This window comes from Plectropomus leopardus, chromosome 11, assembly GCF_008729295.1.
Source record: "Plectropomus leopardus isolate mb chromosome 11, YSFRI_Pleo_2.0, whole genome shotgun sequence".
Classification (NCBI taxonomy): domain Eukaryota; kingdom Metazoa; phylum Chordata; class Actinopteri; order Perciformes; family Serranidae; genus Plectropomus; species Plectropomus leopardus.
The window spans coordinates 4644946-4671279 of NC_056473.1; the positions used below are offsets into that span (position 1 = coordinate 4644946).

Genomic DNA, 26334 nt, shown 5'->3' on the forward strand with positions numbered 1-26334 from the left:
CAAAGCACAGCGAGTTGTGCAGCTCTCGTCCCATATTTCACATAACAACTCTCCTGCTGCGTTTGAATGTCCGGTGCATTCAAATGCAGGCCCACGATTTGCTCTTTTAACCTAAGGAAATCTAGATCGACATTAGATTTCTTGTACTGCGTCCAGAAACTTTTTAGAAGTTGTTTAACCCCTTGAAACCAGAGCAGATTTGATTTCTTTCAAAAGCATGGGAAAAGGCAGTGAGCAACTTGGCAGGAAATGAAAGCCCCACACACTGCAAAAAAATTGGTAAAAGGTGACAAAAAAAAACAGATTGTTTGTGTTAAGTTAAATTATTCTCAAAATTATTACAATTGCATATTTAAAATCAAAAATCATGAAACTGAAAAAATATACACTTTTTTCAAAATTCAGTACTTTTTTGTGTCATTTTCTTGACTTTCATTTCTTAACTTTTTTGCTTTTGCTTAGTTTCAGGTAATTTTCTAATAAATTACTAATTTCATGCTAACTTTTGGGCTATGTTGTTTTGTTTTGTTTTGTTTTTAGAAAAGGAGAAATAAAAAATAGGAAAAAGATGTTCAGAAAAAGGTTTTTGCATATTTAAAACTGTGTTACAGGAAAAGTCTACTTTTTTATTACATATTTCAGTACTGTTTGGGTCAATTTCTTGTCTGTTTTGGGGTTTTTTTAATTACTTTTTTGGGTTTTTTTTGTTTTTGCTTATTTTTAGGTAATTTTCTTGGAATATTTCACTAATTTCTCACTAATTTTTCGGGGCATGTCTTGTTAAGTTGCTCACTGCCTTCTGCCCTTATTTCATCAAGAAATGAAATTAATTAAATTGAGTTAAATTGCCTCCTTAATTTGTGATACTGTGCCATCTACTGGCTGCCATCAGTATGAATCATTTTTCCTGAAAAAGCCCACCCCCCCCAAATGTGGGGCTGCTGCTGCTGCTTTTAGCTGCAGCAGGGGATGTGATTCCCCCTCCGCCCTCCTCCCCTCCCGTGTTGCATAAACAAGTGTAAGAGTGGGTTTATCTCAGGCTACAGAGGCAGATCGGAAACTAACTCTAGTTTCCTCCTCCTCCTACGCACAGAAACCTTGTGGCTTGCCTCTTGTTTCCATTTTGACTGAAGTAAACATACACAGCAGGTGACCTGGTGGAGAACTTTGATGGGCAGAAAAACACAGTGAGGTGTCTGCTGTTGATTGAAATGTTATTTAATTACATAAAGTGTGATTAAAGCCAGTTGTCTGTGCTCGGTGGTGATTTGAAAAGCCTCACAACAAATCAAGAAAAGGCTGTTTTCATGACAGCAGCATCCCAAAACAACAGTCTCTGTGTTACCTGTGCACAGTAATTTGCTGTGTTTCCCCAGCCTTAACATGTCCAGTACGAATCCCTCTATTACCGAAAAATATTCAAATAAAGAGCATAATTAACTCATTTACTCTGGTGGTTTTAACCTTGTATTAAGTTTAACTGGAGTACAGTAATCAGGCTTCATTTCTTTCAAAATATGTTAAGGAGGAAATGAGCAATGAAAGAAGAATTGACTAAAAGTTAGTAAGATATTAGTCAAATGTACAAGAAAATTACCTGAACATTTACCCTTTTAAACCTCGATCGACATCAGTTTCCTTATTCTGCACTTAGACACTTTTTACAAGCTGACTAAACCTTTGAAACCGTAGCAAATTGATTTGATTTCTTTCAAAAGCATGGGACAAAGGCAGTGAGCAACCTTGGCAGAAAATGTTACACATTGGAGGAAATTAGTAAAAGATAATGAGAAAAAGACCTGAAAAAATAATTATTTTAAAAGGGGGAAATAAAAAAAATAGGAAAAGACGTTCAGAGCATGATATTCAATAATTATTAAAATTATATATTTAAAAATATGTTACAGAAAACAATGTATACTTTTAAAAGAAATCTGTACTTTTTGGGTCATTTTTATTGCCTGTTTTTTTTCGTTTTTTTGTGTTTGCTTATTCTTAGGTAATTTTCTTGAAATCCTTTACTAATTTTTGGTCCATGGCTTGTTAAGTTGCTTATTGCCCTCTACCCTTATTTTTGAAAGAAATCGAACTTAAAAAAATAAAAAACACTAACTAAAAAAAATGGGTCAAACAAGACTTGAAAAAAGTGCTTAACAAATCTAATAATTCTGTAACATAATTTTAAAAGTGTAATTATGGTAATTTTGGCAATTTGTGGTACATTTCTTACCAAGTTGTTCCTTGCTTTTTTCAAATTTGAAAGAAATCAAAACAATTTCTTCAAAGTTTCAAGGTTTAAATACTTGCGAAAGGCATCTGAAAGCAGCACAAGGGAAATTCTGACCCTTTAGGTTTTAAAGGGTTAAGGCACACATGTCCAAAGTCTGGACCAATTTTAAACGGACCTTGGCCTGTTGTTTAAAATATATTATATGTGGCCCCACACATTATTTGTTAATAAAGCCAGATCACTTTGTAGACGTGTACCAATAAGGAACTACGCAGACGGAGCTAATGAGTTTTCATGAGCAGACAACAAACAAGCAAACAAATGGTTCCTTAACAGCAGACATTTCCTGCTCGGTGGCAAACATTTGCACAGTAATTAGCTGCGTTTCCCCTGCGCTGACCAGTGCGAATCCCTCTATTACAGGAAAATATTCCATTAAAGAGCATAATTTACTCATTTACTCTGGTGGTTGAACCTCTCATTGAGTTTGACTGTAATACAGTAATCAGGTTAGGGCTGTTTGATGGTCCTAGTGTGAGATGAGCCCCTAAATAGGATGAGTGGGATTCCCATATTAAGAGGCTCTTTATTAGAGTGAATTTGGCAGCATGGCTGTTTGTGTGGCTGACAACTTAATTGTTGCACATCCTCTGGTTCCCTGGTGGTTGCATGCCTGAGAGCTCTGCCTCTGCCTTCTCTCTGCCTCTCTGCCTCTCTCTCACTCTCTTTCATTCAAACACATGTACCAACAGATGGATCTTTGTACGCGTGTGTTAAAGGTAGCCAGAGGACAAAATGAACCCAAATAGATCAGATTAGATTACGCAGGCACATGATTAACACCGTTTTGGCAGATGTTTTCGCATCCGTAAATACCAATTCAGGAAATTGTCATAGTGTCCCATGATCCCACTGTGTTACATGGGGTTTTGTTTTTTTGCAGGGTGGATAACTCCGAGGATCCGGTCTATGAGAGTCTGGAGGAGTTCCATGTGTTTGTGCTGGCCCATGTGTTGCGCAGGCCCATTGTAGTGGTGGCTGACACGATGCTCAGAGACTCAGGAGGAGAAGGTAGGCCCACTTCATGTTTCCATCATCTTCTACAGCACGGGTTCCCAACCTTTTTTCCTTAACTCTTTGGAACACGAGAAAAATTGATTGATTTCTTTCAAAACATGGGAAGAAGGCAGCGAAAAGAAGAAACGACACAAAAATTGCAATTAATTTTTGCAATTTAAAAAATATATATATATATATATAATATATATATATAAAAACAGAAAAAAGTGCTTAAAAATTATAATAATTTTGCAACATCATTTTAAAAATTTTAATTATGGTAATTTTAAATATTGTTTTTCCCTAGACCATTTTCCCTAGACCAGCATTTGTCTACAAATTTTTTCGCAATTTCTGGAGCATTTCTTACCAAATTGCTCCTTCCTTTTTTCACATTTTTGAAAGAAATCAAGCTAATTTGTTCAGGTTTAATACTTGTGAACAGCGTCTGAAAGCAGCACAAGGACAAGTTATGACACTCACTCAGATTTCAAAGGGTTAAGGCATATGTGTCCAAAGTCTGGTCCAGAGGCCAGTCGTGGTCCTCGGACCAATTTTATATTAATGCATTATGGTGGAGTGGTCTTTATGATAGTTTTCCTCAAAATTAGATTTTAAAAAATGTCACGATATATCACCTTGTTACTGCAATATATCAAATCACAACCTGTGTCATGGTGTGTAATTAATTTTTCCTCCCTAGAAATAATGAAATGTTGAAATATAGGCTTACTGGGTTTTTTTTTTTGTTTTTTTTTGGGGTGGAGGGGGTTAAGTTTTCTTAAAATCAAGACCCCCCATAAGCGTTGATGACCCCTGGTAGGCGTCGAGACCCCCAGGTTGGGAAACACTGTTACATTGTATATTAGACAATGTACCAACTGTAGATTTGTTGTTCCAGCGTTTGCTCCCATCCCGTTCGGAGGGCTCTATCTGCCTCTGGAGGTGCCTCCGAGCCGCTGTCACTGCTCCCCTCTGGTCCTGGCCTACGATCAGGCTCACTTCTCCGCACTGGTGTCCATGGAGCAGAGAGACCAGCAGCGAGAGCAAGGTATACCACTGCGCATTACCGCAAAACCACTTACATAATTCCGACAGAAAAAGATGGTGGCATCAGATGTGCAAACCTTTTGTTGACCTCCTCTTCTCAAAAATCCAAAGTGTCACCCGCTGTAATGTGCATTAGTTAGGTAATATTTAGGCAGTCTTTGCTTTAACTTTAAGTGGGTAGATTGCGAGAATGAGGACGAGAGGTCTGCCTGTCCTTTTCGAGGTGAATAATGTATGAGACAGCAGTCTAATTACCTGTGATCCATTATTAAAAAAGGCTGCTTGGCAGCAGGAACAAGGGAGTGGCCAACATGCAGAGAAAGTGGACAGCAGGCTGCTCTTTCTGACTAACTGAGCATTGATCACATCACTCAAGCCTGCGTGTAACTGTCCCTCCCTGAAGTCACTGTTTGAATTAAGCTTGTTGCAGTAGGTGTGTCCCTCTCTCACACGAGTGTGTGATGTGGTGCTGCATATTGATTCTGTTACGTTGAGGCAAAGCAGTGTCAATTTTCAGCTCCGAGTGTTTATTGTCTTGTTTTGCATGTTCAGATGCCAGCGCTCCCACTCCGGATGCGTCGCTTATTCTCGAGGTCAGAGCAATCCTCTCATGGAGTTCCTTTAATTGACAAATAGAGTGGATCTCCTTGACAACCAGCCTCAGTAGTCGCAGCGCTCCTCTGTATCTGACTCAGTGGGTGGAACAGACTTGTCATTTGCGTGGGCTGCCGGCCAACCGTCTCTCTCTGCCTCTTTTTCTCACCCCAAACACAGATACTCTTACGCAAACTGCTTCTTTCTTCCTCTCTGTGTCTTCCTACTTTTCTCGTGCTTTTTCGTATGAGCATTTGAGCTTACTATTCTCGGCGCGTAAACACCAACCTAGTCATTAACTCTGGGTACGACCACTGCAGACTAGCAGACAGACATGATTACTAACCTGCGATCCCTGCCCTGGAGTCATTGCCTTTAATGCCAGCAGCACATCAAAGCTGGCCTGCTCCACGCAGCACATTCAGCACTCCCACTTTTATTTGAGTTTTTCTTCTTTTTTTTTAAGTGAGGCAGAGGAGGGTTCTCATTTTGTCCACCAGATGGTGCATATGTCCAGAGAACCCACTGTAGCTGGATCACAACACCACTGCAAGGCTCTACTTTGTCATTCTGGTACACTGTGTCCTGTGATAGGATCAGAGTGCATTTTGTTGCAGTCTCTCTCTCTCCAGGATGTTATGAAAACACTTGTAGCGTGTTGTGTGTGTGTGTGTGTGTGTGTGTGTGTGTGTGTGTGTGTGTCATGGGATGAATCATATTATACAGCAGTGCTGCTTCTGTTATGTTTGACTACACTTTTTATGTACGAAAGAGGTTTTACATTTTTGCATGCTATTAATAAGAGCAGAGCCGGCCCTATCCATTGAGCGATATAAACAACTGCTTAAGGCCCCCTGGTCTAGAATTTGTATTTTTTTTTAATAAACAAGAGTCAACAACAACAAAAAAAGTATCTTCCTAAAAAAATGACATTTTGCATTTTTGCCAATTAATACTGTGTTTGATTATGTTACTGCTATTAAGTCTCCTTTGAGTAATTGCTTACAAATTATTTATACATTATGTATGAACTAATATTTTGAATTAACATATTAATTCAGTTTAATGTGAACACACACTCCTCTTAGGGCCCCAAAAGTCTAGGGCTGGCCCTGAATAAGAGTTAGGGGTTAAGGTTAGGGTATGTAAAATGTTTTAGTTTTTGTATGTTATAAATAGTAATGTACATATTTTTGTCAACTTATCAAGAGATGGCCCAAAAATTTGCATGCAATTAAAGAAAAAAAAGTTCCAAAAACATAATGTGAAAATAAGCCAAACAACATTTGCAAGAAATTAATTCAAAGTTACAAGGAAATTAGAATAAGAAAAAATGATAAATATTGTAGTTTTGTAGGCATTTTCCTGTTTTTGGATAATATCAAATAATCACCAAAAGCTAACTTGCTGGTCTTTTTTTTAGACCAGCTGCTGTTTTTTTTGGTCACCGTTTACTTATTTCAAAATTTTGTCGGACACTTCTTGCCAAGTTGCTTATAATGTTTTTTTCGCCATGTTTTTAAAAGAAATCCAATCAATTTTCTTGTCTTTCAAAGGGTTAAATGCTTGTGGCATCTGATCAATCAATCAATCAGTCAGATTTTTTTCATATAGCACCTTTTAAACAAATCAAATGCAATTCAAAGTGCTTTACAGTTTGATTAAAGAACCAAAAACATATGAAATACGCAAAAATGGATATTAAGAAAATAGAATAAGTATAAATCTTAAAATTTTGATGGTAAGACAATACATAAAAGCCAGACTAATGAGGCATAACAGCTAGAAGCAGAATTAAATGTTTTAGTTGTACTCTGTGAAACAACTAAAAAAGAAGAGTCTGAGGATATAAGGGGCCTTCTTGGTTCATAAACCAAAAGCACCTCTGAGATGTAGTCTGGAGCAAAGCCATGCAGTGCCTTAAAGGGTTAAGGAGTGGTACAGTGCAGCCATACTGGCTTATATCTGTGAACAGATGCGAGACAGAGGGTCAGACAGACAGGCAGACCTAATCTTCCACTGCCAATTAGGGCAGGGTAGCCTCAGCCCGCCCCCTAAGCCCTCACCACACCACCACATATGGGCAGGGTCCCGGGCTGGGGGCCCCAGCAACCCTCTCTGCTGACAGTCAGGCCAATGTGTAGATGTCTCAGGTGGAGGGTTGGTCTCCCTCAGCATGGGGAAGAGCATCCGAGAGGCCGTGTGCGTGTTCAGGTGCCAGAGGCTGGGTTAGAATACTGGCTCTTTCTTCTGTATGCGGGGCTAGAGCAGAGTCCCGTCCCCCACCCCCCACCCCCCACCCCCCTCCTATGTAATGTGATTCTAAATCACACTGACACATCACGCTACTGACCCTTTTCTGGCCTGCTGGCATGGCTGCCGGTGCTATATTGATGGTGGATGCTGAAAAAAAAACAAGGGAGGGGCGACTGAAGTCCGAGGTTACTGCAAAGGATCAAAACTTTCTTTCTTCTGTCTGAGCACATCCCAAAAGAGCAGTCAAGTTTTTTGCTTTTTTTTGCTTTTTTTTTTTTTAAGGTAGTCAGGTGAACCCAGAGTCCTGTGCACATGTTTTCCATCAGCCCACTGCTGCTCACCTGCTGTGTGATAATGACTGGCTCCTCAGTACACGCCGTCGGCCATCTCTTTTATCAGCTTGTTTGTGCTCCTGTGGTTGAACGATGTATGAGTATGAACTGGCCCTCTTAAAGAAAACTCCGGAGCTATTTCAAGCTCTGGTCCCAGCACCAAAACACTTCCAGGTTTTCGTTGGCATCCCGTCATCAACCCCCTAACACCCATTCGAATGAAGTAAATAGTCGTCTTTTACACAAAGACCACCTACATAACAGCGCGGTGTAACCATGCAGCTCTGGCCAGGTTTTCACTTCTCTATCTATTAAAGACAGCCAGTGTATTACTCCTCATGCTGCGGGCTAATTCAATCAATATGGCAGCCAGAATTAAAATGCCATTTGTTGTGGTTTTACGTGTTACTTAAAATGTGATGTTCTTGTAATTACCACCATGATTCCGCTGTTAAAATCTGTGGCACAAAAAAAAAAAAACTCCGGCTTGTTTATATGCATGACTGCTGTTTACTCTGGTGAGTTGGGTCCTTTAAAACTGCAGCTGTGCAGAGTGACCAAAGTCAGGAATTCAAATTTGTGCATTTTCCAGACGGTACAAATTGTTCTTGAATTGCAAACAGAGGAAACATTGGCTCTCTGTTCCTGCCGTGAATTAAAAGCTTGTAGCGGGCATCTTTGTCCTCTAAAGGGGGTGGAAGAGGAGCGTGGGCCCTCTCTCTTCCTGCTCTCATGACATAAAGCATGATCTACCTGACATGTTCATTCTGCACAAACTAAAAAAAAAAGAAACATTTATGTTTAATCAAATCATATGAATACATGCTTAGAAAGGTTATCTACATCGTTTCCAACAGCTGTTTCCTCACAGGTTACACCCAGGTCCCCCTGTATCCCGCCTGAATCATTGATCCAAACTGAGGAGAGCAAGGCAGGCTAGCAGCTATGTTGCTGAGTGCACACCTCGCATACCGCGGAGGGCTATGATGTCATCCATGCATAAGCTATGGGAATCGGTCATTCAAGGACAACAAAACAAGGCTGCCAACTGGGATAGTAAATACATTACAGCACACTTTAGTCCCCCAGAGCTCAATTGGCAGCGTTGAATCTTTGAATCTGGACCGGGGCCATAGCTGGGAACAACAGCACACACAGCACTTTGGAATGGCGAGAAAAGGAGGACAGCTGCATCGTGGGAGCCAGGACACCACCTCACAGACCTCGGCTGCCTGCTGCATGACCCGAGTGGGAACTGAGTGGGAGCTGGTTCACTGCCGTCTGTCTGTCCTGTGTGTGTGTTTATGATTATGACAGGATGTTTCTGGGCAAGAGCGTCTGAGGAAAGACGCTTTCTTTAAGAAAAACGCTCTTTTTATTCCCCCTCCCAGTTTCAGAGCTGCCATGCCACTGCTCTCATTATTGTTTGTCTCTGTGGCTACAGGCATTAGTCATGCTTTTTTTTAGGTAGATGGTGTAGAATGCATTGCAATTTGCAGTTATGACGCAAAGGCAACCTTGACATTTTAAGACTCTCTGGACATATCTAGTTTGCCAGCATGGCTGCTGGTGATATATTTACTCAGTTTATTAGAACTATTTGCTTGGTGACTAATGGTGTCAGATAATAATAATTGGTCATGTTTGCAGTTTTAACCCTTTGAGATCTGAGCAAACTGGCTTCATGACTTTCAAAAATATAGATAAAGGGCAATGAGCGATTTAAGAAGAAATGACCCAAAAATTAGAAAAGAATTTGTAAAAAAAAAAAGGACATGAAAATTACTTGAAATTAGAAAAAAGGAAAAATAAAGCAAAAGAAAACAAAAACAAGAAAATATCCTGAATAAAGTGTTTAAATAACAATTCTGTAATTTTTTTGAACATATTATGCAAATTTTATTATTGTAATTATGAATATAGTTGTTGGAAATATTTACATAGCTTCTTTAAAAATAATTTCCCAAATGTTATAATTTCCTGCAGGTGGTGGAACAGTTCTTGCCAAGTTGCTCATCTCATTCCAAAGGTTTAAATACTTGTTAGGGTGTCTGAATGCAGCGCAAGAAAAGTGATGTCTATCCAGGTTTCAAGTGGTAAAATGTGCTTGCATGGGCGTGGCTGCACTGGTCCATGAACTTATCACCACTATGCATGTACCACCACTATTTTGACACTCCTCATGATTAATAGTGTACTTTGCACTTGCACATAGGCACTCAAAAAAAAAACACAAGGGGGACAGAGTAAATATTTGACCTGCAGTTTCATCCGGGACACAGGAGGGGCCGTGGCTGCTGGTGCCTGCGTCGCTATGAAGCCTGCCGGGGAGAGCAGCCCATTGGCAGTGGAAGAATTGATGAGGCAGGGAGGAGACTGTATCTTCCATCTGGGGCTGACAGTGAGGGCTGGAATGTCCTCGGCCCGAACAGCCTGCCTCTCTCTGCTGTCATGTGGACAACAGCCCCCACACTAGGCAGCCTGAGGAGAGCTGTCATGTGGGCCAGTGGGGTCTAGCTAGTCCTCCTCTCCACTCTTGTTTTTTGAAAGGCAGCCATGCACTCCACACACGAACAAGCCCGCGCTGTGCACGTACTGTAAGCACGCCTCCTCCCACAAGAGGAAGCACCGAGTGGGTGTCTGTTTTATGTGCTGTGTGCTGTGATTAATGTTGAAAACCTCTTCCTGCTTGTAAGTAGCTGATCATATCAGCGGTGTATGAATGAAATTATTTCTGCACTCCTCTTTTTCTGTGTCTGATTGCACTCTAGTACTAAATTAAATCATCTTGTACAGCCCTGATAAACTGTAGAGCTGCTCAGTTTATTGTAAATCCAAGCAGCATCATGCCAGACCACCATTTCCTTGAGTGTTAGCAAAGGAAAGGCTGCAGTTTTGGACCCATTTTTATAGTGCTGGCGTTTTTACTTGTGATGGTAACATTGCACCCACTATAGAGGTCTGGGACATGGCTAAGGAGAATTCTGACCCCAAGGTTAGCATACGCGGAAGAGAAAACAAAGACAAACATGCTATCAGCTCTAAACATTCATCACGGTTTACAGACTGACTTCCTACTTCAACTTTGACTCTACATACTCAGTGCATGCATAGTTTTTCTGCAGGGATTATTTCTGGCCTCACTTTGGATTTACCCCCAAATAAAGTGGTTTAGATAATCTCTCTAAACTGCTGGCTTGTTTACAGCCTGTCGTTTCTCTTGCCCTTTTGGACTTTGCTGTAGCAATGTCACTGTGTTCCCAAATCTCAGCGAGCTCTCCGGTGAGTACAGTGTTATCAGTGCAGATAGTAAAGTTGGCCATGTAAGTCAGTCCCATTTGAGAATTAATAATTAATTACTGACTTTGGAAACAGTGCAAAACAGTCTCACCAAAAGGTCCTTTTAGTAGCCATTCTTTAGCTTTCATTGAATCACATGAGCTTCTTAAGTGGAGTTGTCACAGATGCTGATGTACAAGTTCCAGTTTTCCTGTGAGGACTTAATGGATATTTTCTCCATGTAGGTTCAAAAGTTGAGATTGAAAGCAAAACAAAACAAAAGCAAAACCCTGGAAGCAAAACAGTCTCACCACAAGGTCCAATTTAGTAGCCGCTTTGGAGCTTTTGATTGTACCATATGATACAACTGAAGGCTCCAGAGCGGCTACAACCAGAATTGTAATGAACCAGACTTTTTCTTTAAAGGTACACTTATGTATATTTCACCCTGGGCGCTGCTTTCCCATATATTTGTGGCTGGTTTTAGTGGCTGCAGTGTAATCCTTCGGGACAATACCGCATCACCAGAGAACACTGACAGGCTCAGATTGTTGTTTAAAGTGTCTGACAACATTATAGAAAAAAAAGTCTCACTCAAGGAGAAGTCTTGTTTTCAGGTCTCCCAAGATTTTGCAAATAGACAATAACAAAGAAACTATACATCAAATGAATGGTAGGAAAAACTTTTGATTTCTCTCACACATTGCACTATTGCCCTGAAGTACAGCCAAAATGCAACAATATATCTCACAGGGGTGGATGGTTATAACTTTGCAGGCTTTCAAAACAAAACTGCTGATTCCTTGTAGTACAACCAACCTGTGTCTTTACTGGCCTTTATTGTGTGCTGGTGGAGGTCAGCTGTTGCAAATTCCATGCACACTCTATGAAAGATGATAAAAGTAATGATAACCATTTCTGAAGTGTAATTTACCTGAAAAGGTGACACAGAACGTTAGTAACATTTGCATTTGAGCAGGTTAGGGTGGCAATATATTCAAGATTCAAAAATACATATGCAAATATGCAAACTACGGCAAAGGAAGGGAGTAGAATACACACATTTTGGGAACAGGCGGTAATGGTCAGAAGTCCAGCGGGAGTAGGATTAACCCTTTGAAAACCAAGCAAATTGGCTTGTTAAATTTGCAGAATTTAACTATAGATGGTCCAAAAATTTGCATGAGAAATTCATTAAAAGTCACAAGAAAATTATCTGAAAAAAGCCAAACAATATTTGCCAGAAATGAGTAAAAGTTTACAAGAAAATTAGAATAAAAAACAAACAAACAAAAAAACATTTAAAAATGTAGTTTTCTGCTCATTTTTCCCTGGTTTTGGATAATATCAAATAATCAACCCTAGCTAATTTTCTGGTCATTGTTTTGGTCACCATTTACTAATTTCTTGCAGGAAACTTGTTGGCAAGTTGCTCATCATGTTTTTTTTTTGCCATTTTTTTTTTTTAAAGAAATCCAATCTCAGGTTTCAGAGGGTTAAACGCTTGTTTGATGTCAGTCCAGTTTATAAAACATTGTGGTCTTAACCACACTTTTTCTTAATACTGGACCAATTTAAAAAATGGTTGTTCCCATAAGTCACTCAAACATAAAACATGGGAAAATTGGGTCCAGTTTGAAAAATATCAAAAAATGTTTCCCTTTAATTTTCTTCCACCTGGAAAAGGTAGATAGGCTAGTTCCACCTCACTAGACAGTCCATTACAGTAGCTTGGAGAGTCAGGATAGGGACCAGTCTGTGTTATAGGAGGACAAACAAATAAAAGCTAAAGGGGCCGTCTGGGGCCCTTGTCTGTCTGGATGAGTCAGCGTGAGTGACGCTCACTGGTCACAGTTGCCTCTCTGCCTAAAAAATAGATGACAGATAGAATGCACCCACAGTATACTTTACCCCCGCTGACAGGCATCTGGGATAATTAACATGGCATTATTCTAGTGTGTCATCATGGTGTCACTGTAGCTCTGACACCACAGTGGCCTTGTGAGAGAAAAGCTAGCGTGCAACCTAGTCTCCAGCAGTAAAACTAGACCAAACTAACCTCCTGATAATCTCATCTCTTCCAGCTGTTATCCCTCTGACCGACTCGGAGCACAAGCTGCTGGCACTCCATTTTGCCGTGGACCCTGGCAGGGACTGGGAGTGGGGGAGGGACGACAATGATAATACCAAGCTAGCCAAGTAAGTCCTGTATAGTATATCACGGGGGTGTTGATGCTTATCAGCAAAGCACACCGAGGCACTGACAAGGAGAGCAGCCCCACGAAGCGTGTGAGAGTAAAAACTGCAGGCCAGGGCAGTTCTGTTAGTCTACCCACAAGGTTGTATGTGGGGGGATTTAACTCTGATCATGGGCTCCGGGCTCAGGTCACTTCAAAGAGTGAGCAGAGAGAGAACAAATTGTAAGTCACGTCAGTCATCCATAGGGTTTCCCAGGAAAGGCCTCGCTAAAGCAGCAACACCCTCTCTGAGTTTAGAAAAGAGTTTATGTAAGGGTTTCTGTTTCACATTCCTGCCAGTCAGGGGTTTAGCTTAGCCTGCAACAAGCTGCAGTATGAACAATGCACAGAGACAGAGACAGGATGCTCAAGCCGCTACCTAATACTCTTTATATTACCCTTGATGCATTGCAGGTGTAGTTTATGTAGGGGCTCTACGTTATACAAGTGGTGAGATTCAGCAGGTTCATGCTTTTGACTCCAATTGCAAACAGCGCCACTGATCAGATTTTTAGAAAATATTTTACTGTCAGTTTTATTTAAACGTGTAGCTACTCTGGTAGCTACACATATAAATACACACAGTTGTCAATCATGAGGTCATATCCGCTTTTAATAGCATCACATGAATTAAATAAACACTTGAAAAAACGTTAGGGTGACAAGAACTACCTTAGATGTCGGGAACTATCCTCTGGAAAAATTGATTTGGCATGTACTTTTAGTTTTTAGTTTAGCTTATGTCCCATCCGCTAAGTTAGAGTAGCAGATTTTGTGACCTATACTGCAGGCAGCCACCAGGGGGCCATCGAGATAATTGGCCTCCCTTAATGTTGTCCATCTTTATTATACGGTCTATGATAAACATGCTATACCTGCCATTATGTTCTTTTAAGAAAATTTGTCAACTGTCATCTGTGTAATACAACTGCTTGTTGTTAACTGTTGATACATGTTCTCTCACAGTCTCATCTTGTCTCTGGAGGCCAAACTCAACCTGCTGCACAACTACATGAATGTAACATGGATCCGAATTCCATCTGAAACAAGGGTAACTGTTTCTCACATGTGTTTCTTGTTCGTCATGGTTAATTTAGCTCTAGAGGGACTCCCTCAGTCCAGATGTTCTTGAAACCACAGGGTCCAATCAATCAGTTTTATTTACTGTCAGGATGAAATAATCCAGGCATTCATGTGTTTGCACTGATTATGACTCACCAGCAATCATGCAACAAAGTTCTGTTTTTAAATGTTGTTTTGGTGAATTTGTCTGGAATAGATTGGCAGTCCCTGAGAAATGTCCCTGAGACATTAATGCTTGTGCTGTGTTTTCCTCATTGCTGCTTACATGTATCTCTGTGCAGGCTCCCCTGGCTCAGCCAGAGTCTCCCACAGCCTCTGCAGGTGAGGATGTCCAGTCCCTGGCTGAGTCCATGGACTCTGACCGCGAGTCTGTCGGCAGCAACTCCAACGTCAACAACAGCAAGCCCAGCAAAGAGAAGGAAAAAGACAAGCAGCGCAAGGACAAAGACAAGAGCCGGGCTGATTCTGTAGCCAACAAACTAGGTAGCTTCAGCAAAACCTTGGGAATCAAGCTGAAGAAGAACATGGGAGGCCTGGGTGGCCTTGTGCACGGCAAAATGAACAAATCTAACTCTGGCTCAGGTCGTAACGGGGAAAACGGAGGGGAAAAGACAAAGAAGAAGGAGTCTAAGACAACCAAGGGAAACAAGGAGGAGTCGGGCCAGTCAGCTAGCTCCACTTCCTCTGAGAAGGCCACTAGTCCGTCGCCTACAGACAGAGACAGACCCTCCAGCTCCTCCCCCACTGAGAGACAGGACAGTGCAGGGAGAGACAAGACCCTGGAAAACTGGAAATACAGCACCGATGTCAAGCTCAGCCTCAACATCCTGCGGGCCGCCATGCAGGGGGAGCGCAAGTTCATTTTTGCAGGCCTCCTGCTCACCAGCCATCGACACCAGTTCCACGAGGAGATGATCAGCTACTACCTGACCAATGCCCAGGAGCGCTTCAGCCAGGAGCAGGAGCAGAAGAGGAAGGAGGCTGAGAAGAAGCCCCCCGCCGCTACCGAGGCGCCCACGAAGAAGCCCGAGCATGAGAGTGTCTTCCAGAGGGAGAGGTCGGACAGCTCACCCCCAGAGAGCTGCTCTCCCGTCCTACCCCACCACACCCATACCTACAACCACAACTCCCAGCCCCCGCTGGGCCTCAAGATGCAGGGCAGGAACAGTCCCACTCCTGCAGCGCCTCTTGTCTCTGTCCCAGTCCCTCCTCCCACCCCGCCAACCCACCACGTCTCCCACCCAGCCCCAGCCCCTGCGCCTTACTCCTCCCCCAGTATTGGTGCTAAGAGACCTGGGCCCGTTCCTGTGTCCGCCCACTACAGCCATACACCGCCCATCCAGAGGCACAGTGTGATCCACTTACAAGATGTCAACATGCAATCCTCCATCTTCCAAGATGACCCCTATAAGCCCGTGGTGGGCACCCTAAAGACATGTGCCACCTACCCCCAGCAGAACCGCACACTCTCATCCCAGAGTTACAGCCCCGCTCGCCTGTCGGGGGTCCGCACTGTTAACACCATAGAGACCCTGGCTTACAACATGCCCGGCGAACACAAGTCCCACACCTACACCAACGGATTCGATGCGGGAGACATTCAGGACTGCCTGGAGTTTGCTGATGAGGACAACTCGTCTCACACCTGGCTCAACCAAGACAAAACCAAAGGGCGGAGCTCTGGAAGCCCTTTGTACTGCTTTCAGCAGCGCCGCTGCAAGAGGGAGAACTGCTCCTTCTACGGCAGGCCAGAGACAGATAACTACTGCTCCTACTGCTACAGAGAGGAGCTGAAACGCAGGGAGAGGGAGAGCAAAGTGCAGAGGCCTGCATAGCCATCACAGCCACTTCAGCCACTTGTCAGCGAGGCCGCAGGAGACTTGAGGGAACGACACCATCTGCACTCTGCATTTAGAATAACATGATGGCAAACATTTTTCCTATTTTGTTGAAGAATGCTCTTGTATTCCTGTCACCCTTCCCTTGTTAGTAAAGATGATTACTTTATGATGGGGGAAGCAGAACTTGACACAGTGAGCAGCTTTGGCCAGAAATTGTGCTATTTTTTGTTTTTTGGGGTTGTTTTCTGTCTCATCAAAGTTAGTCTTTTACTTGTTTTAGAGTAAAAGTCATCTCTCTGTGATGTAACTTTCTTTATGTGAGGGAAAGTTGTTTATTTTTCAAAAAGAGTTCATCAGGAGGGAACATTTTAGCTCTTTTAATCAGTTTGAATGCAATACCTCTGCTTGGTTCTTCAAAATCTCTGTGGAAAATTTGTAGTTGTTTTGCAATCAAAAGAAATTTAACGGGAGATCAATATTAGACTTTAAAGCAATAAATTGGTGATTTTTGCTACACCCTCTCCCAATTTTGTCTATGCACCAATAATATAGTTACTGTAGGTTAACTGTATCTTGTAAATTGTAAAGGATTGTCACGGTGTGCTTTTGTAAACAAATTTGAACTACAGGAATTAAAAAAATGTGTAAGCATTATAGATTGTAACGTCAGGTTAGGATGAAAATGTAAAATCTCATTTGTTAAGTGTACCTTCGCTCTCACCACGGCACAAGGTTTTCCTGTGTCTGAATTGGACTTAAAATAATGTGTAAGATATCATTTCACATTTTTAGCCCGTAGTCGACCTCCTTGAGACCACAAGCACTGCCAACTGGCTTCTGTTTAAAAAAAAACAAACAAAAAAAAACAACAAAATTTTTCAAAAATGTGCATAGGACAAATTGCTTCTCAAATATGCAGTGTTTATGGTGTGTTTCTCCGAGTCGCCTGTCAACTATTCAGTCAATGTGTTAGATGAGAAGAATAGTGGGTAGCGAGAGCAGGCCGATGCGTATTTGTCCGACGTGTGATTACGTGTCTCCTCCCCTCTACACACCCACACACACACAAACACAAACACAAACACACACACCACACACACACACACACAAAACACGGTGTGCAATCATGCTATTAGCACTATGTGGTGACCTGCATTATTGATGTGTCACCGGTCCAGTGTGAGATTGTCTGTTCTTCTTCCATATCTAGAGGCCGTTAAAAAGAAGCACCTGCTGCTAAGAGCACCTCAAGCCTTTGTGATCATCAGTGCTTTAACCAATCAGTGGGGTTTGTGAAACCCCGGGCCTCCAAGTGCTTTCTGCTCATTTCGACATGACTACTGTAAAGACGCAGTGTTTGTGTTGCTGTTTGTTCTGGTGATGCTTGGATAATGTACCATGCTGTCCTTAACTTAAGTGTGTCCTGGCCAAGGATGTCCACTGCTCCCTGGGTTCGCTTCTGTCTCTCTCCCTCTCTCCTGTACACACTGCAGTGTTGCTCCTCTTTGTTTCTATGTGACAAGTTCATGGACTCTCACCATGTTAGGACTGTAAGATATGATTTTGTATTCCTTTAAGAGTTTTACACTACTTTAAATTATTAATTTGCACATTAGGTACAGATGTAAATATGGAAAAAAATAGTTTATTGTTACAAACATGGTGTGTCTGCGTCGTTTTTGTTTTTCTTCATAGAGGTTATCGTGAGAAATCCAAAGATTGTAGATCTCATTTTGGAGCCAAGGATTTTTCAATCAATACTATGTTCTGACAATTTTAAGTAATTTTATAGGGAACCATGAAGATCGACAAACACTAAACACGATCATTGGAAGTGTCCCACTTTTTTCCTTAAATGTGTAATTGTGGTTAGCAGAGTTTAGTAGCATCCTTACAAAGGTACTCCAACATTTTGAAGTTGCACTTTCTGTAATGTTGGTAGACTTGTGAGAGACAAATTTTTTTTTTATTCATTTATTCCATTTTATTGAAGAATTGCCAAAGTCGTAGTCTCGTGCGTGCATTCGCCATTGTCTTCTTGTTTGTTTGTGTAGAAGACCCATGGATGTATTATCGGAGAAGAACGCCTTTGTGAGCAGGTGCGTGGTGTTCTTTTATGGTTTGTCATTACAAAGTTACACTGCCAACTACTGGCCTGGCATACATACTACAGCGTTTTCGGCTGTTTTTGTGGATCATTGAGGATCGTTTTCGCAATGTCATCATATGAACATGATTTTTTTTTTTTAAACTTCCACTTTTAGAAGGGCCATTCTCGCCTTACGTGGCCTTAACGTGACCTAAGCTCTTTAAAAAAAAATACTTCAAAATTGCTAGTGTTATTGTTAATGTGCGCTTGTTAATATAATTATTTCATTTAGTTTCTCCATACCAGCAGGCACCGAATTTACACGCTGCTGCGTCGTCGCTACACTGCATTGTCGACTACTGTGTCGTCGCTACCACTACTCTTAAGGTGTAAAATCATTGTTCTTCCCCTTTAAGAGGCTATTTGAATTTATTATTGATGAGACTCAGCATTGATGGAAAAAGATAATTAATCTCGTGTCTGCTTTTTGAATGAGGCAAACAAAACAGAATGAAGATAAATTTCCATCAAAATCATTCTGAGGTTACAGAGTTGAGATTTTTGGGAGTGAACTGCCAAGTGGGGCAGCGTTCCAGACTGAGAGCTGTAACTCGGCCTCATATCTCCGGAGACGCTCCTACATTGACAGGAGGGTCGACGCCACACAGCGAAACAGGCCTTATGAAAAGCAGCAGAAAATCTGCGAGTGCATTCATGTGTGTGTCCTCCAGCCCTGCCATGGTTAAATCTAGTGACGGCTTGCTGCATGTGGGCATAAGTCACATCTCGAGACAAACGGTACATAAAAATGACTCAGAGGATATTCAGAGGGAAGGTTAATCATTTATTTGTCACTATGGATGTGTAAGGATGAATTTAATCACAGCCAATTTAATCTTCAAATGCAGAGAAAAGTAGCTTGTGAGAATAAGAAAGGTTTCATTTTAGACTGTTAAAAGCTGTGACCGATGGCTTCCAGTCAGATTATCATCGTTGGATTTACATAAACAGACATGATTAAGGAAACAGAGAATGTCTAGGGTTTTTTCATTTTTTCATTTTTTATCTTTAATTATTTTAGCTGTGCTAGCCAGCATGGTTGTAGTGATACAATTGTCAGGCAGTTGTTCCACCACTTTAGTTCAGACTTAAATATCTCAACTATTTCAAGTATTTTGTCAATCATGGTCCCCAGAGGAGGAATTCTAATGACTTAAGCGACCCTTAACTTCTCATATAGCATCACCAGCTGGTCAAGACTTTAACTTATAAAACATGTCAATCATATCACATCCACCAGATTGATTGGCATGACATTTTGTACAAACATTCATGGTTTTTAGAGGATGTATCTTTTTTACTTTCCTCTGACTTTTCCTCAAGCCGCAAGGTTGTCATTTGTTGTTTTGACTGAATACCATCTACCGTTGCCGGTATTCTCTGCCGGCCTCGCCTAATTTTACCGTCCTGCTTTCTTTCACTAAAATGACATCCAGTTTGCTGTCTGCTGGAGTCCTTGTGAACGCAGCTTTAGCCTGTTTGCATTGAGCTCAAAGTAACACTGAGCCAAATCACAGCCTCACAGAGCTGCTAGCATGAGGGCTGGAGACTACCCAGCGAGCAGGGAACGCTCCCTAACATCAGCTAATGTTGCCCACAAATTGCAATAATGTTTTAAATTTTAATCAGATGTTCAAAGAATTTTTTAAGTATGTTTATCACTTCAAGTCTCTTCTCTTTAGGTTAAACACTGACTAAGATGAAACTTTATAACTGCAACATCCTGAGGGCGTCTTGATGGTGTTCAGAGATGACACATCATAGAAGGTGCTTTCAATAAAACTTTCACACGTTACTTGAGAACAAAGAAAAAACATTTTAAAAGCAACATTGAAAACATGTTGAGGACTCTTTTTTTGTTGAAAATGTAAAGTGGTGTTATATGTCAACGATAATTTTTTTTTTAAAAAACCCACATTTTTTGTATTTTTACAGCGAATGTTACCCAAACTTTAATAACAGCATTCTGGTAACTGAAAGAAAACTTGCTGCTGAAAACATTACTAAAACACTGCATTGGTTGCTTTGTTACGTTCTCAGAATGTTTTCAGAACCAAAAATTGCTAGGTGGGTATAAGGTCTTTATCTATAATGCACACACAGATTTTTAAAACTGAAGAGAAACACTGACATAAAGAATAAACACATGTCAATAGAATGACAATTTCAACTTCTTTTACAATTTCTGCACTTTCTGTCAGAACTCTTAAATACACTTTAGCTCATGAGGGTTTCAAAAAATCTTTAAAAAAGTATGTGTTAAAATTAGCTTTTGCTTTCTCCACAGTCCGTGCAGCAGCAGCTGGCTGAGTTGGTGGAGTGAGAGTGAGGAGAAGGTTTGCTCGGTGGGCAGCAGCCTGTAATGTGTGGGATGGCTTACATACTTCTGACTGTGAGTATAGTCTCGTGACTCGGCTGCTGGAGACAACGATGTGGGTTGGACTCACTCGCCTCTCCAACTGTTGTCCCAAGCTTCGGGTCACGACTGCGGCTACATATAATACGAAACCACTTGCAAAGTTCTGAAGATAAATTACATCTCCACATGACGTCTTGTGTTAGTCACACAATGGCACATGAGGGCCCCTTTCTTCTCCGCAATGTATCCCGGGCTCTTGAATCCTGCGTCCTCCACAACAAGTACTGAATGAGACAGAGCGCATTGTCTTCTTTCTTGGATTCCGTTTTCTCAGAATTTCCTTTGAATTTGCATGAGGGACCTCCCTTTGCTTTCAAAGCAACAAAGAGCTCTATCAGGCGTACAGCAGTCGTTGGCAGGCCTCTCATCCTCCAAGCCTCCATGTTGTCAAATTCACTCGGCTTGTTTTAAAAAAACACCGGGATGCAATATTTCTGCCTTTTATTCCCCTTTCACATGCATCTCAGTCCTCACATAATAGGAACCCATTAGAAGCTTTAATGCAACACAATAATTCATAAATATTGATTTTTATGGTAAGCAGTTGTCTCATTAAGACTGTTAAATTAAAAGGTGGAATATTTAGATCCTCTCTCTGCTATTCTCATTTATTAAGGCACTCTACCTGACAGTACTAACAGTGCTGTTGTATTTTAAGCAGGTTGGTGCCTTTGATGCCTCTGCTGCAGTGAGTGGTAATGCCAACCCCCCCGCCACCCCCCCATCCCCCTTCCTACTCTCCCCCACCACCTCCCATAGCTAAGCCTTGTTCTCAGCCAGTGCCAGCCTCCAATATCTGAGCTCATCCCACCCGCTCCGCAGGATCTAGAGCCAGCCCTGCCATGCACTGCACTCGAGAGTGGGTGGCATCACATGGCCCTTCAGCCTGCCTTTTGGGGCTTGGCATAGAGGAAGAGGGACGTACACACACACACACACACACACACACACACACACACACAGGCCTCTGTGTGATTAAGACCACTGCTGCTGCTGCTGCTACCGCTGCTGCTGACCACATCTCTCCCTCTTTTTCTGTGGATTAATTCCACTGAGTCTCGAAGGCAGCGATGCCCACACACCTCAGTGGAGCGTAGACCCTTTCCAGGCCATAAAGCCTCCCACGCTGTAGACTTTTGAGTGTGTCTAGGTTGGGTGCACCAATCACGAGCGCCACCCACCCGCCCCCTCATCCTCGTCTTCCATCTCTATCACACTGTGTACTCTCTCTCAAACAATGTGTTTGAAACAAAAAAAACTCATATTTGAGGTTCTCGCCAGCCACTCTGTGAATACCTGTTCTGCAGAATTTCACCTGGAGACTGGGTATTTTTTTTTTTTTTTTTTTGGAGGGGGGTGATAATCCAAAAGAAAAGGTGTGACTGAAGAGATAAATCAGTCAAACCGAAACCACCTCCTCCGCCCCCACATCCTGTCTGCAGGGTGATACCAGCAGAGATGTGCTCTCACCGCTCATATAACTGCCTGTACTTTGCTTCACATCTGCAGCAATATAACTCACTACAGAGGAGAAAATGTGTCATCCTGAGAATGAACACGTGATTGCAAGAACCCAGTGAGAATATGTGCCTCACCCACACACAACCAGCCAAACACGAGAACTTTCTTGTAATACGGCGAGATACGTGTGAATTAGCTCAGTCAGTGGTCTGCACAGGGACTCTAGTGTGACTCTGCTTGTTGCATGACCAGAGGCTCCACTATCACGCTGAGCTATGATGCAGGGTTTGCATGTTTAGGTGCTCAATTTTCCTTGACAGCAACAGCTCTCTGCAAACAGTGGGAGCCTAAGACAATTAAAAAAGGAGTTAAATATAAGCACATGAAAAGGAACCATGCACAAGTCCCTCTTGTTGCCACACAAATATGAAAAACAAGCTCTGGGAACATGCCGGCTGTGATGGCACACCAAGTTGTGTAGCGGTGCCAGGGGTGGCAGCTTGTCTGTTTGTGTAGCGTGGCGTGATGGTAGCTCCAACCTGCCTGGAGACAGGAGGTGTACAGATTGAGCACGGAGAACACCAGGCTCCTCATCAAGAATTTTAATGGCTCTGTTCTCTCTCTTCCTTCCTGTCTCGCTCCACATGGCATGATTCATTGTGGAGCTGGAGAGGCCACGCCTGCGCTCTCTGCATGTGCTGGTGGTGGGCACCCTCAGCTTAAGAGAGGGATAAAGGCATGTTGGCGGCGATTTTTGCAGAACAGCGAGTGCAGATGGAGTGGGAAACTCTGCTTTTTGTGTGTCACACAGAGTAAAAAGTAAAGTTTGCTCTGGGGGAGGCAGCAGTTTGTTGTGAATCATCCATTCTTCTGAGGTTGCAAGTGCACTGGGTTTATACAGGAAACTTTACGCCATTTATCAGTCTGTTTGGCCTGAAATACAATAAGGAAGGAAGGAGTCCCCGGCATTTGATGCCCCGCCCATTGTTGATACCCCAGCAGTTACTGTAAATATTTGCATGGGTGAGATAGGGGAACAAAGTGTACTTCCTGTTGCAAGAAAAATACTGAAGCACATGGCATGCTTGTGAGAAAGGGCTGTCAAACTGAGGGACATCATCCATTTCTACATTTCTCATCTTTAATTTAGTTTAACATACTAATCAGAAATGAGGAACTTTCTCAGAATCTGACATTGACGAGTAACTTTTAAAAGTGGGAAAACACATTCTTCCCCTCAAGAGTATAGGTTTGGCTTCAGCATTGGGCGGGACAAATATTAAAAATGGGTTTAGGGGGGTCCTCTGCCAGAAAATTTTGAGCAGAAAACCCTTTTTCAGCCACCTTTTGCTGATGTTTTTTTATGCACCAAATTGTTTCTTTTCTACATCGACCTAATGGTAAAAAGGTAAGTTTTGTCCTCTGCTACTTCTGTGCCTTTTTAAGGGGGAAAAGATGCACATGTAAATATTGACGGGGTTGTGTCTCTTGGGTTCCTCTGAAATCTAAATCTGTAGATGTCGACAGACATCTGAAGATGACAAACCTGTCAAAAAAGGTTAAAGTATAGCATGTGGAAAAAAGTGGTAAAAACATCAAAATATAGCAAAAACGTCATCGTGTCGTATGACAAAAAATGACAAATTATTAAATCTGCAAAAAACTGTTTAAAAATACATCAAATGATATGTCGAGACACATCAAAGTATAGAATGTCAAAATAATGGTCAAAAACATCATAATATAGCATGTCAGAATTGATTGAAGACGTCATAGTATAGTATGTCGAAAAAGTCAAAATATGACATGTCCAAAAAACAGGTGAAAACTACATTGTATAGCATGTAGTGACAGGTCATAGTAAAGGATATTGAAAAAAATGCCAGAAACATCTCAATATAGCATGAGGAAAAAATAAACAAAAATGCCATAGTATAGTATGGCAAAAAATGTCAAAATATGACATGTCCAAAAAACAGCTGAAAAGTACATAAACTAGCATGTCGAGACACATCATAGTAAAGGATTGTTGAAAAAACAGCCAAAAACATCATAATATGGCATGTCAAAAAAATGACCAAAATATCAGTATAGTATGTTGAAAAATGTAAAAATATGCCATGTCCAAAAAACAGCTGAAAACCACATAGTATATAATGGAGAGAAACAGCATAGTATAGAATGTCGAAAAAAATACCAAAAACATCATGATAAAGCATGGCGAAAAAATGGTCAAAAACATTATGGTATAGTGTGTTGAAAAATGTTAAAATAAAACATGTCCAAAAAACAGCTGAGAAGTACATAAAATAGTATGTCGAGACCTGTCATAGTGTAGAATGTCAAAACAATGGTCAGAAACATCATAATACAGCATTTTGAAAAAAAGACCGAAAATGTCATAGTATAGTGTGTCGAAAAATGTCTAATTATGAGATATCCAAAAAATGCTAAAAATTACAAAGAATAGCATGTCAAGACGAATCATAGTAAAGGAGGCTGAAAAATGAAATGGCAAAAAACATAGTAATATATCATGTCGTCAGTATACTATGTCGAAAAATGTCAAAATATGACACGTCCCAAAAACAACTAAAAAAGCACCTCCAAACAGCATAAAATAGTGTTCCATGACATGCCATAGCATAGTATGTCACGAAAAGGGCCAAAACACCATGATATAGCATGTTGAAAAAATGACGGAAAAGGCTAGGCTATAGTATGGCTAAAATGTAAAAATATCACATATAATTATGACATATCCAAAAAAGAATGCTGAAAATTACATAAAATAGCATGTCAAAACACATCATAGTAAAGAATGTCGAAAAAATGGCCAAAAACATCACAATATGTCATGTCGTCAGTATAGTATGTCGAACAATTTACAAAAAAACACCATAATAGTGCAGGTTGAAAAAATGACCGAAAAGGCAAGGCAAGGCTGAAATTGTCAAAATATGACATGTCCCAAAAACAGCTGAAACACCTCATAACAGCATATAATAACATGCCAAGACACGCCATAGCATAGAATGTTGTAAAAACAACCAAAAACACCATAATATAGTATGTTTTAAAAAATGACCGAAAAGGCAAGGCTATAGTATGACTAAAAATGGCAAAATATGACATGGCCCAAAAACAGCTGAAAACCCCTCAAAACAGCTTAAAATAGCGTGCCGAGACACACCATTAGTTTGTTGCGTAAAGGGCAGGAAACACCAGAACATTGCATGTTGAAAAACAACTGAAACACCTCAAAACAGTATAAAATAATGTGCCAAGACATGCCATAGCACAGACTGTTGCAAGAAACTACCACAAACACCACAATAGAGCATGTTGAAAAAATGACCAAAAAGGCAAGGCTATAGTATGGCTAAAAATGACAAAATATGACATGTCCCAAAAACAGCTAAAATACCTCAAAACAGCATAAAACAGTGTACCGAGGCACACCATAGCATTGTTTGTTGCAAAACTGGCCAAAAACACCATGATATAGCATGTCAAAAAATGTTTGAAAAAGGCAGGCTATAGTATGACATAAAGTTTCAAAAGATGGCATGTCCCAAAAACAGCTGAAAACACAGAAAAAAAGCATAAATTAGCTTGCTGAGACACGCCATAGCATAGAATGTTGTTAAAAGGGCCAAAATCACCATGACATATCGTGGTGAAAAAATGACCGAAAAAGGCAAGGCAAAAATGTCAAAATCTGACATATCCTCAAAACACCTGAAAACACCTAAAACAGCATAAATTATCATGCCAAGACACAAAACAGCTAAAAACACCTCAAAACAGTATGAAATTGTGTGCTGAAATACGCCATAGCATAGAGTGTTTAAAAAATGGCCAAAAACACCATAATATAGCATGTTGAAAAAATTACCGAACAGGCAAGTATGGTTAAAAAAAATGTCAAAATATGACATGTCCCAAAAACAGCTGAAACACCTCAAAACAGCATAAAATAATGTGCGTAGACATGCCATAGCATAGACTGTTGCATAAACTGCCAAAAACACCATGATATTGCATGTCGAAAAAATGACCGAAAAAGGCAAGGCTATAGTATGGCAAAAAATGTCAAAATCTGACATATCCTCAAAACACCTGAAAACACCTAAAACAGCATAAATTATCATGCCAAGACACACCATACCATAATGTGCTGCAAAAACAGCTAAAAATATCAAAATATGACATGTCCAAAAAAAGCTAAAAACACCTTAAAACAGCATTAAATAGCGTGCCAAAACACGCCATAGCATAGAATGTTACAAAAATGGCCCAAAACACCATAAAGTAGCATGTTGAAAAAATGTCCGAAAAGGC

The 26334-nt window shown here is 41.1% G+C and overlaps 1 protein-coding gene across 3 annotated transcripts in view; it reads left to right on the forward strand.

The window, feature by feature from the left end:
• otud7a (OTU deubiquitinase 7A) overlaps nt 1–17606 on the forward strand; it is a 57241-nt gene extending 39635 nt beyond the window's left edge. For all 3 annotated transcript variants that reach the window (XM_042495979.1, XM_042495981.1, XM_042495980.1), the window contains 5 exons: nt 3174–3301; nt 4191–4340; nt 12885–12999; nt 14004–14088; nt 14402–17606. In XM_042495979.1, the coding sequence (XP_042351913.1) occupies nt 3174–3301; nt 4191–4340; nt 12885–12999; nt 14004–14088; nt 14402–15955 (2032 nt within the window). In that variant the 3' untranslated portion in view covers nt 15956–17606. The remainder of the gene's footprint in view (nt 1–3173; nt 3302–4190; nt 4341–12884; nt 13000–14003; nt 14089–14401) is intronic.
• The last annotated feature ends 8728 nt before the right edge of the window (nt 17607–26334 follow it).